Below are 12955 nucleotides of genomic sequence, written 5' to 3'. Positions count from 1 at the left end.
CTCAGTTCCAAAAATGCAACTGGGCAAGAAAAAAAAAATGGAGGATGGAGAAGGTTTGTTGGACGAGGTCTGAGCAGGGATACGTCAGTGGAAGTTTAATAATATAAATCTCATCAGACTGGAGTGATTTGGCTGTTTATTCATTTGGAACATAGAGTTATGAGACTGTGTATTTTGGAGTGCTTACACTGTTATGTTGATATATTTATTTTACACAAATCAACTGATCTTCAGCAGCCGTCATGATGTCACATTCTGCAACAGTTTCCTCTGCTCGCGCCTCCAGTGGACGTGACAGAGACAGAGGAGGCGGAGAAAGGAACTAGAAAAGTCAAGATGATCCGTTTAATGACCCCCAGAACATCCAATTTTTGTCATTTGTTTACATTTAAAGTTTTTCAGTGTGTTTTGGGATTAAGGTGCCTGAAACAAGCATTAAATATAATATAATTATACTAAACCGTAACAAGATCATGCCGAAAACATATGTACTCTACAATATATTCATAAAATCTATATCTCCAAAAACCCCACTCATGTGTAGCGCCCTCCTGTGGTTGTATAAAAGTCATGTGTGTCAAATGTATTCATCTGAACGGGACTCTCCAACATGAAGTTTGTGGGTAAGATGTGTTCATGTGTGAGGATGAGAGCAGCTGTGGCTGAAGTCACGTGATGAATGACATCACACGGCTCGGACTGAGCGTGTTTTAAAAGGCGCCACACAGGGACGGTGCGATGGAGACGACGGTACGTTATGATGAAGCAGGTGTTCCGGGGGGTCTGACCTGCTCCGCTGCTTTGATTCTGATCATTGTAATTTGTCTCCTGTGAGCTGCTCCACAGCTTGATGGATGTGCTGCTCGCACTAAATCATAAGAGAGGCGCCGTAATTAAATGTTTTAAAACATGGCAGCCAGTGTTCTCCTCCTCGCACGTGCTTCTGTGTGTGTGTGTGTCGCGGTCTAATACCTGGTGAGAACCTCCATATCTGTCTGACTGTGTGTAATCGAGCTGCCTGGCGGAGCTCCGATCTGATAGCTTCCATTATAGGCCGCAGACACACTGCTGAGCTCAGCAAGTCACGCACACGCACAAATAAATGCACGTGTTCCTCCAGAAACACGGCAACAACACATATGTGAGATGTAACAGGGTGTGTTATCGGTGCAGGACTTTGCGTGTGTGTGTGTGTAAGTGTCATAAGTGGGTCTTGGTTGTGTAGATGGGTTTTGTTTAGCTTCCCTCATCAAACACACACAGCTCAGGATGGTTTCCGTGGTGACAGCGGAGGAAGCTGGGGCTGCTTCTGTATGATAATGTTCATGTAATTATTTCCTCTTCCTGCCTGGCTGCTCACAGACCGTGGATGGTGCAGGCACGCCAGATACAAGGAAAGAGGATTTCAGAAGGCGGCTTACGGTCTTCAGCCCATTCCATTCCAGAGCGCGCCGCCACGGGCAGCTCTGCATCACGATTTCAGACTGCAGTGACACCGAGTCATGACCTATACTGCAGCCAGCCACCAGGGGGCGATCCAGATGACCTGGCCTCACTTTAGGAGCGCTGTGAAGTCGTCCATCGTTATTTACATGTTCTATGTCGATCCTTCACCAGGTGATCTTTCACCTGTGTTCCTGGAGCTGCTCTTAGACCCCAAGGATGTTAGGATGCCCCCTATTGGCCCGGCTTTATAGATTTATCAGGCATGGCAAGCTGGGGGGAGACCCCAAAGTCAACCCCAGACCCACGGGTGGGGTTACAGTACATCTCCTAGCTGACCTGAGAGTAGCTGAGGTTCCCCAGGAGGAGCAGGAGGAAGCTGCTGGAGACAGGGAGGTCTGGACGTATGTGGATTCTTGGAACGACGAAACCCAGCTGCTGTTTGAGGGAGTTTAACTCCACTGTGATCATTGGAGACATTATATGAAGGGAGGGTTTATAGTTGTAGTTGTTGAGGTCGGGGTCAGTTCTACTGAATGTTGTTCTAAAAATAGAAGGAAATGCTGCTGAGTTTACTAAAAACCAGCGACTTCGCTGTCCTGGACTTTATCCACCCACCCATCCATTCATCACCACCACCCAATAACCACACCTCCATCAGTCCTCATGCGTATAATGACACAGGGCTGGAAATCCAATGTGAGGTATGTAAATAAGTTGGATTTTGTGGCACGCGTTTGCAGTGCAGGAGGTGTGTGTGTGTGTGTGTGTGTGTGTGTTTAAGAGCAAAGAGCTCGCATCAATCCCTGGCCAGTGGCAGACACCAGGACTCTGTAATGATGAAGCACACTCACGCAGGCACTTAGCCTCCACGCTGCTCTCTCACGCACACACACACACACACACACACACACACACACACACTGATGATTCCTGCATCCCATTCAGTAGAGCACTCTTTGCCTATTCAGCTGTGTGTGTTTGTGTGATGTAATGCCATTATCTTCACTTGCCTGTCTCTCCATTTTTACTGTTCCCTCTTCAATCAGCACTTAGCCTGCATCTCTGGACTCTCCCTCCCTCCCTGTCTCTGTCTCTCTCTCTGTCTCCCTCTCTACTACAAATGCTGCTACCTTCAGCACTTCTCTTTCATTGATCGGGCAGGTTTAGCTGACATCATTGTTCCATCTCCGTCTCTCTCTTTTTGTGCTCTAGTTTCTGTTTCCCTTCCTTATGCAGACGGTTTGAAGCATTTAGGAAGGAGCTGATGGTTCTGACTCAGAGAAACGGGGTCTGTAAAAGCAAAACCTTGACCTGAACATTTCAAAACTCCACACAAGGTTTCAGAGACGAGCCTGGAGTTTCCCTCTGTGAAGTCTCTCTCCTCATCATTGTGAATATTTGACTATGTTGTTCTGTCGGTTCTCATGTTGTTCAGGATCTTGTTTGTTTCATGTCAGAACAGCTCCTTCAGTGTTTTACCTTTGCGGCCTCTCAGTAAACTGTAGCAGCCCAATAGGAGTGTGTCACACCTTGTGTGTGTGTGTGTGTGTCTTGCAGCAGGCGGAGGACGTGGCACAGACGGAGGGCTCCCAGCAGCTCCACCTGCAGCCCAGCGATTCGTCAGAGAAGCAGCAGCCCAAGAGGTTACATGTCTCCAACATCCCTTTCCGCTTCCGGGACCCTGACCTTCGGCAAATGTTCGGGGTGAGCCCACAACTGCACACACAGACACACACAGACACACACAGACTGTCCAGCTGTAGGACTGGAGTTGCACTGAGTAGCGTGTGTCACATTTGAGAGTTGTCTCCTTGAACTACAAACCGTTCTCTGAGAAGCTGTAAATAATTCACACCTTTACTTTGGTGTGCCCTCAACCTAAATTAGACAGGCCTTATTAATGTTTCATCATCTGTGCCCATCTCTAAGTGGTCCTTGGAGAGTCTGGTTAGCAGATATCCATGCTCCACTTCTCTTTACCTTACACTTAGGTACACTAAAATGCAGGAAATGTACAATGTTGTAATTACTTGATCCAAACATAGGAAGACTAAATCATATGGTATGTTTCGGTGTGTTCAGGTGGCCGTGCGGCTTTTAGGACTGAATAAAAGCCTCTCTCTCTCTCTCTCTCTCTCTCTCTCTCAGTGGTACAAGAAAAGCTCTAAATGATGAATGTTTGGTTGCGTGCTGGAAGTGGAAAAGTTTGACACAGGTCAGAAGTCATTCATCCCTGCCAGGGGTCGGCATCATTAGATAGAAGGTCAATAGTTACACTGACCACGGGCTCCATGAACACACAGTACAATTAAGAATGATTCTAACAACCAATTTGCTAAACTGGCATCGTAATCCCTTCATAACTGGCGTCCCTTAACTCCCCCTTAGTCCACGCTGCAATGGACTATTCCACAACCTCATCAATGGAACAGTCCAATCAGGTGGAGACATGAAATGAAGCTAAGCTGAGAGTAAAACGGTGCTGGCATGCTAGCATTGCTAATACTTAACGTTCAGGGCTCCAGACAGAAGTCACCACAGGTGGTGAGGAGGGTGGTGCAGCAGTGTTAATTTTGTTGACGAATCATTTTCGTCATTGTTTTCGTTAACGACCTTTTTTTGCTGATAAAAATGAGACAATAACTAAATAAAAACTAACGCACGGTGCCAAAGACGAAGACGAAATGTATTGACACTTTCGTCAACGAATAAAAACGAGACGAAATTATTGATGAAGACGAGATCCAATCAGAGCAAATTTTGTTTGTGGAAGGGAGGGACGAATCAGGAGACGGCGGCAGAGAGCCAATCAGAAGTGATCTCTCTGCGTAAGGACGTTACCCCGCGATGCTGGAAGAAGGCGTACTCATGCATGGTAACACAACACAGGAGAAGAACAGACACACGGACACGTTTGATGTCAAGACAAACAAGACGGTTTACAAACCGTGCGGAGCGACTGTCAGCGGTAAAAACACAACAAACCTGAAGCGACATTTGCAGACGAGTCGTCTTAACTTCCGTTCAAAGATACACGTGACAAAATCTATAAATGAAGACACCGCTGCTGATGGTTTTACAGCATGCGACCTGTTTCTAAGTTGTCACTGAAGTGTTTTGCTGTAGTTATGGAGGATTCATGAAGAAGGTCATGACTGAACAGTGTATTCAGGGAGAGCAGCTCACTGTTCACTGCTGCTTTTGTGAAAAGGTAATAGCAATTAAATAAAGAGATGTTTGTTTCAAATAACACAAGTTAAAGCTGTGCCTGTTTTTATTGCACTTCAAACCTTAATTATTTCATGAAAAAATATATATCATAGAACTTTAGTCGACTAAATCCACGGCAGATTTAGTCGACTAAAACTAGACTAAAAGTTAAAAATGTTGATGACTAAAACATGACTAAAATCAAATGACATTTTAGTCACAAGACTAAAATAAAAACTAAATCAGAAATTGCTGCCAAAATTAACACTGCGGTGCAGAGCTGCCTGGTGCCGGGCGGGGACAGCTGGTGGAGTCTCTGTCTGCAGCAGCTGGTTTCTGTTCAGATGATTTTACAGGAAAGCTTTGGGTCAAACACTGACAGCCTGTGTTCACACGGCCTCAGAAACACAGAGCTTGTGTGTGTAACTCATGTCATGGAGGCATCAATCTGTTACAGGCACAGTGAGGGACAAAAAGCCTCATAACTGAAATCATTACATTTTAGGGCGAAGAACAGGCAGGTGGTTAGAGCTAAATTAAGTCAGGGAAGGAGGTGTTCCTGAACGTGAAGCTGTGTTCACACTCCGGCACGTTACTAAGTAAAGATTTACTGACAAATATCCAGCACTAACGTTTAATATAATAGGAGGCTGGAGATTTACAGACACCACCACCCACCTCCCTGATCCTCCGGTGGAGTTTAGCATCTGCTGCTGCAGGTACTTTTGCTCCGTGAGGAGGCGAGCCGGCCCACTCGCCTTCCCCAGCCGCGGAGGTTTTGATGTGGGGAGGAGAGGAGGGGATGGAAGGGGCCCGTCACTGGAGTCACAATTAATGGGATTCCTCAGCTAGGTTAAAAGGGAGTTTATCCTCATTAGGTGTATATAGGATGACAGCCCCAGTTATGGAGGGAGACGAGGGAGTGTGTGTGTGTGTGTGTGTGTGTGTGTGTGTGTGTGGATTTGTGCTTTTGTTGTGTGTGTATTCTTGAAAACTTTCTCCCAACTGTCTTCAGTCACTTAGCGAGGTCTCCAAGGCTCTGAGCACTGCACCACAATTAACCAGTGACATCAGAGGAGGAGGAGGAGGAGGAGGAGGAGGAGGAGGAGGAGGAGGAGGGATTGTGGGAATAGAAAAAGGAAAGAGGAGGATGGGGAGGCAGGAGAGAGGGATTAGAAGAGACAGACAATCTGGTCGCTCTCAGTACAATCAGCGATGCTCAGAGGTCATCCAGCCTTGTTAAGAGCAGGATGGGACGACGCACAACAAGCCGCGCCAGAAAAGTCAAAAATATAGATATAACACACAAACATCGCCTGGAAATGTGACGATTTTACACACAAACACAAAAATCTACCTCAGAATTACCATGTCCATCATAATAAACCGCTGCACTGAGGAGCTGCTGGTCCAAATCTGAGGATCGCTTCCTGAAAACGTGAAAAAGTGTTTTGAGATTATTCCATCATTTCAAATTATTTTATGTCGTAGTTTTGGCGGTGAGACACTTTGTGAGTTCCGCAATTTTATCTTTTTTTTTCCCGCTGTTATGTCTTTTTAACAAAAGAGAAAGCGTCTGTGTTTAAAGCTTACTAGAAAACTTTCCCAAGTGCTTTTATTGTCACTTCAGAGTGGCAGTTTAGCAGTTTTGATCCAGTGGCTGAGGACGTAAAAGGCTGTCAGGCTCACACACACACACACACACACACACACACACACACACACAGAGCTTCTTCTCTGTTCTCACGGTTAATGGTTCAGCTCTAAGGATTAATGGTTGTGGGCAGGCCGGTGGCATTGCAGTCCAGACCACAATAGGCTCCAGTGGCACTCTCCTCCATTGACTTAAAATGGGACTTGTGAGCAACTGGCTCAATCTCCCATTACGGTTCTGCTAGTCTACCACCACAATGCAAACAAAGGCAATAGCCAGGGCATTACAGCAAATGGAATTCTGTGTCATTTCAGCAAAAGCTGTAATAGGAAAGTAATACAAGAGCATTAAACAAAAGCTTATAAAGAAGTTCAATCAGAGGTGGAGCAGCCGCGAGCTGCAGGTCTGTCAGTGAGGATTACACAACAGCCCGTCGAGCAGCGCTACCGGAGCTCCGTTCAGGACGCCGGAGCGAAGCTGGTCGTTGTGTACGGCTTTAGAAAAGGATAAAACTGGGTTCATTACCCAAGCTTATTTGAGTTTAATTCATAATTAGAAAAACACATTTGGAGGGGAATTACCATGCCGGGGAAGAGCATTTTAATGGTAGAGTGATAATTGGCATTCGCAGCACCACTTCACTGAGTCAGTTCTGTCGTTCTCGGGATGTGGCTGAAGTCTGTGATGTGGGACTGCGTCAGAAAACTTCCTGTTTTTTTTATTGTGTGTGTGTGTTATTTGGGGGTTTCTTCATCGCTCAAGCAGCGGGGAAGCACTCCCAGCCGGACCGCGTGTCAGCGTCTGTGGGTTTTTGTTTTGGCCTTTCATGATTTTCTTGTAATTATTTCTGATGCATGGAACCAAGATGTCTGCCAGCGGATCCAGCTGGGCTGCACTCGCAGACGGACCCTGTTCATTTAGCCCCATGCAGAGTGAAACTTGACAAGCTGATGCAGGACTGCCGCCGTCCCCTGAGCCTCAGCTGTGTTTAATTAATAAGCAGGCACTTAGCGAGCCCGCCGCAAGAGGGTCCTTACTGTCACATTCCCAGAGGTAGGGGTCCTAAATGAGTCATTAGATACTCAGCAAACACACACACACACATGCACTTATGGCCCACCTCAGCTGTGTGTGTGTGTGTGTTTGTGGTGAGCTCCGGGAGTTGGGTTTTGTGCTAATGGAGTTTTAATGACACCTACTCCTGCCTAATCACCTGTTCTGAAGGCTTCCAGCATTCCAGGTAGCCCGGTGTTCCCAGCAAGGGAATTCTCTTTAATGTCTCCTGTTCATGGCTACACTCTCATTTGCCTTCCCAATTACTCCACGAGGCGCTCCTCTCTAACCGGCTCTGCCTCTGAGGAAGCGAGGTGTAATTATAATCTACAAATCCACTCATTTCCCTGCACATATCAGAGCAGCCGTGGACGTGGGGATCAGGACGCCTGAGCCGCCGCCGTGCCCCGCTGTGATGTCGGCGTGTTTGTGTTGATGAAGACAATTAGAGTGTTTGGAGTAGAGAGAGGGACAGCGGCGCAGGTTATTGCTGTGTTTAGCACCGCGGCCGTGGTTCATCACAGTACATTAGAGATCATATTTGGTCAGGAGACTCATCAAAGTAACATGTTGCTGTGTTAAAAGAGCAGTTTGAACCACTTCATCTGCTTCTGTAGCTAATTTAATGGACATTGATTTATTTATTAATGCTTGCAATCCTAAGACAATCTCCATTTTTTATGTTATATTTGCCATTTTTACCTCTTAATATATTTATTTGTTTCATTTTTGTCTCTTTTTGTGTGCTGTTGTACACGTTTGCCACGGTTCTGACTAAATTCTAAGCATTTCTCCGCATCTTCACAAAGCAAAACGCCACATTTGGTCAATAATAATAATTATCACCCAGACTCACCATCATCATGATCATGTTGCCCGACATCATCCGATCACAGGATCAATGCAGTGCTGGGAGGGAGGCAGCGCCGTCACTCAGCAGTCTGTGGTTCGAGGCCCTGGACACTGCAAGCTGTTTTGTTTTCACTCATAGTTGGAGTTAGGCATTAAAGACAGGGCTGTGTCCCGTCATTCATAACAACATCATCCCTTCATCTCTGCCCTTCACCACTTTGAGTGGTGTTCTTAGTGTGAGGATCTCACCAAACTAACCAAACTCACCAACCTGAACTCAGAGCAGGACGGTCAGTTTTAACTTGAAGTGTCAAAAGTACACAAACAAACAAATATAAGGAAAAGATGTCAAAACTTATTATTCTCTAAAAACACAGTCAGGTTTTACACAGCTCTGTTCTAATAAACACAGACAGGCTTCACGGTGCGGCTTTGTGGGCTTATTAGAGGTTTAAAGTGGCTAACTTTCCTTCGTCTGTGAGAGAGCACCATGCTGTGCTGGAAAGCTGGCCGAGGCTGATTTACTCATCTGTCTTCCCATGAAAACAGCCCTAATTTGGACTAATGGAGACACAGGCTGAACCTCAGCACAGAGAAAAATCAGACAGACAGAAGTGATTCCATCCACAAGAAGAAGTTTCATAAAAGTTAAGGACTTCAATGGTCTGTGTAAATAATAGTATCCATCATAATGAAGCAGCAGGACAGGAGATTCTACATCACCTCTCATCCTTCCTGTTGTGTTAGAGCAGTGCAATAACATGCAAACCACCTAAAATAGTGTTTACAAAGCAGCTATCAGCTGGCATAATCTACTGTGGGTGTTGTTTTAATCTCTTCACACCTCCATCACTGGGAAAGCCTTTTTCACTCTTCTGAGGCACAAACCAAAAGGAGGAAGTGCTCCTGTTTTAGTTCCTTAAGATACGATACGATACGATACGATACGATACGATACGATACGATACGATACGATAAGATAAGATAAGATAAGATAAGATACGATACGATACGATACGATACGATAAGATAAGATAAGATAAGATAAGATACGATACGATACGATACGATACGATACGATACGATAAGATAACGATACGATACGATACGATACGATACGATACGATACGATACGATAAGAAAAGATAAGATAAGATAAGATAAGATAAGATAAGATAAGATAAGATACGATAAGATACGATAAGATAAGATATGTTACGATACGATACGATACGATACGCAAACTAAGCCAACCTCGAGTGAAAACAAAACAGCTCCCAGTGTCAGGGAGACGTGACCCCTGGACGGACTCCTGAATTCCTGCGTTACGTGTAGCACCAGCATCCCCAACCCACAACCTGAATAACACAACAGACTGATGATCGGTTGATGTTGGTACACAACGTGTCCATGTGTTGTGTTGTTGTGTTATGGAGCATCCTGCTTTAAAGTTTCCTCTTCAGTGTGTCTTTAACAGCATGTGATGCGTTTTTGAGAGTATGATTCCAACGACCTGTGTGGAAGATCAATACTGTCGATAAAAGTAAATATATAAGTATTGATTTATCAGTCTTTGTGCTGGTGAACGATCCGCTCCTGTAACTCAGTCATAAAGTAAAGGTTTGTCTGGTTTTTATACAGGATGTGAGCTCAGCTGCATGCTGCATGCTGGATGCTGGATTACCTCCTTGTTTCTTGTTCATCAGCTCATTGATCAACGCTATCGTATTTGTGCTAACCAGGGGCTGGATGTGTGTGTGTGTGTGTGTGGGGCCTTCCTTACCGCTGGCATGGCTGACAGGGTAATTAGTTCTAATGAAATAACGCAGCCATTGTGGACAACAATTAAAGGCAGCTTTCATCCCTCTCATTAGGCTGAGTGGAGAGGCGCAGTTATTTGCCTGGATTCCTAATGATTTGATCTGAAGGACACACCCACTGATTGAACACATTCTTACACATCCTCCTCACACACACACACACACACACACACAGAGCGCGTGGAAGGAACACGCCGGAACAAAAGGCCGTTTTATTGATGGTTTTAAAATTCAGGTGATGATATGAAGGTTATGTTAGAATGTATGAAGCTCCTGTGTTAGTGCGGTGTGTTTATTTTTATTATTTGTATGTAGAAAAAATTATGATGTCATATTTTATTTTAAAAAAACAGGTTTAAAATGACTAAAATGACACGAAGTAAAAAGAAGCAGTGACAGCAGCATCGCAGACTAAAACAGACGCCGCTCCATTAAATGACTTGTTCAGTGAGCTGTGGATGGGACGCTCACTCGGGGGCGAGAGACCCTGGCAGAGACAGACAGAGAGAGAGAGAGAGAGAGTCGGCAGGTCTGTGCTGTCCTCCAGCCTGAACACAGACACACAAACAGGAAATAACTCTTTTTATTCATCTTCATTTTGTCACAGCTAATTTAAGTATCATGTGTTCTGCTGCAGTTACATCAGCCATGCTGCTTTAGGTGTGTTTGCTCCTGTGTTCATATATTCTACTTAAACACAACATAAATGTGTAATATGTATGCAAATCATGTATATGATCTGACACACGCATTTCGCTGCTGGACTTCCTTCATCTTCAGGGCTGGTGCCGGTGCTGTGACCTTGCCTTTGCTCTGCTCGCCTGCTCCATGTTTATTTATTTATTGAAATAAACTACTTGATTCAAGGTCTAGTTATGGGGGGAGCACAAGGCTGAGCATTACCATACTGCGTGGCAAGGTTAGTGCTGCTTTAGTTCACATAGCCACGAGTTCATCCCGGCTGCTCCTGCAGCACTGAGCGTCCACTGATCTCTTCTTTTTTAATTCACGCCGAAAATAGTTACTTTAACTGAAGAGGAAAAACAAAATGATACAAACAAATCTAAAACTTTGAGTTTGAGAATGATCCTACAGGCTGGACGTAATGCACTTTGTCGGTTAAAGAGTAAAAACTGGCATCAAAAAAGTCCAACTGTATCCAGTTATAGCTGCAACGAACCTGAGGCGACCCATCCCGGTCGCCGTCAGCGTGCTATTAAGTCGGTGTTAGGAGACAGGTGAGGTGGTGGAGGCTTCATCATGATGCTTTACTTTTTGTTACCATGGTTTCAACTCCCATCTCTTAAAGGTAGGGTAGGAGATTTCATTCTGATGCACTTTTTGTTAAATTAGTGTAACTTCTCTTTACAATCCGATAGCAACCGATTAGTTCGGCAGTTTCGCATTAAAACGAAGAATATGAATCATCTGAAGCTATAAAACACTAAAAACATCAGCCAATCCTCCGGGTGGACCCTGCGCGGAGTATTGGCTGGTTGTCACTCTCTTCCTGCTCTGCGCGCACCAGAGAGGTACGTGCATGATGGCCGAAGTCACAGACCGCAGCTCGTCTTCAGGTGATGCGTCCACGTGGTTGGAGGCGTGGCTTCAGGGTGACTCGACTCTCACTGAGTTTTCCAAATCTCCTACCCTGCCTTTAACCGAAGCCCCTCTCACAGGCAGACTGATCTGTAACCATAGTTCGCCTCCACTGACAGCAGCATTGCAGAAAAACACTAAAGAAAACACACCAAGATGGCGTCAGCCTGCCCGTGTGCGATCACAGAGCTATAAACCTAACATGCACTGCTGATCCTGCATGCTTGTATCCCCTATGTTCACACCCATTAAAGGCTGAAATGAAGTTGTCCGTGCGTCCTGTGCTGCTGGTGTGTGTGTGTAGAAGCCATACGGCCGGATCTTTTCCTATTTCCACCTATATGACAGCTTCTAACACCGGCGTGTGCTGGAATATGTGGCTCTTAATACTCAGTCTGCGCTAATGAGCCAATTAAAATGAAGCATGAAGCCAATCAAAACCATTAAGAGTTGGAACCTATAGGGTTAGAGTAGTGAGCTCGGACAGGTAATTACTATGATGGTCTACATGCGGAGCACATAAACAAACGTATGATGTACCATTAGCATTGATGGGCTGTGGTTTTAGCCCCAAATACAAGACATTCCCTGATCTAAGCGCGAGCGGCCTCCGCCTTAACTAAAAATACTTTGAGACGAGAGTGTGAGAGCGGGGTGATGGGCGTCATTATGAGCAGCGGTGCGTGCCGAGGCGTCGCCGCTATAACGTCCACATCCACCACTGTAATGTTCATTAACACACACACACATCTTTATTGCCACGACAGAGCAAACACAGCATTAAACAGCATTAAGAGTAAATGGATATTTTATTAATCTCATTGTCGGCTGCAGAGGAGTTAGTTAATTTGAAGCATTGACTGCTTGACCTTTGTTGTAATGAGGGGGGAGAATGGAGCTGTGTGTGTGTGTGTGTGTTTCTATTAATATGACTTTATTTTAGAGAGCAGTGCAGGTGGACATGTTCTAATTATTTCCCCCTTCTCTCTCTCTCTCTCTTTCTTTCTCCTCTTCCTCGTGTCCTCCGCAGCAATTTGGCAAGATTTTAGACGTGGAGATTATTTTTAACGAGCGAGGGTCTAAGGTAAGTGCGCTGTAACCGTACATTCACACACTGACTGTTTTTGTCCCCCTGCACTCCTTTTTATTTCCTCCCCTCCTCGTGCAGCTCTCTGTCTAACAGCAATTACAGTCCTATCAGCGACACTCGCCTCCAGGCAGCTGTTACACCTTTACCGGCCTGCTGCCATACATGGTGACATACACTGAAGCCCGCCCACTCGTTTTAACACTGACATTAAGATTCAACCAGACTCTGTTG

The 12955-nt window shown here is 45.3% G+C and overlaps 1 protein-coding gene across 4 annotated transcripts in view; it reads left to right on the top strand.

The window, feature by feature from the left end:
* The window catches only part of rbfox3a (RNA binding fox-1 homolog 3a), a 242842-nt gene that overhangs the window by 211087 nt on the left and 18800 nt on the right, over positions 1–12955 (top strand). For all 4 annotated transcript variants that reach the window (XM_028407838.1, XM_028407842.1, XM_028407841.1 and 1 more), the window contains 2 exons: positions 3004–3150; positions 12665–12718. In XM_028407838.1, coding sequence (XP_028263639.1) covers positions 3004–3150; positions 12665–12718 — 201 coding nt within the window. The remainder of the gene's footprint in view (positions 1–3003; positions 3151–12664; positions 12719–12955) is intronic.

The sequence above is a fragment of the Parambassis ranga genome, chromosome 6 (genome assembly GCF_900634625.1).
Source record: "Parambassis ranga chromosome 6, fParRan2.1, whole genome shotgun sequence".
NCBI classification, from domain to species: Eukaryota; Metazoa; Chordata; class Actinopteri; family Ambassidae; genus Parambassis; species Parambassis ranga.
The sequence above is the reverse complement of the archived record's forward strand: the minus strand, read 5'-3'. Positions and strand labels throughout refer to the sequence as shown.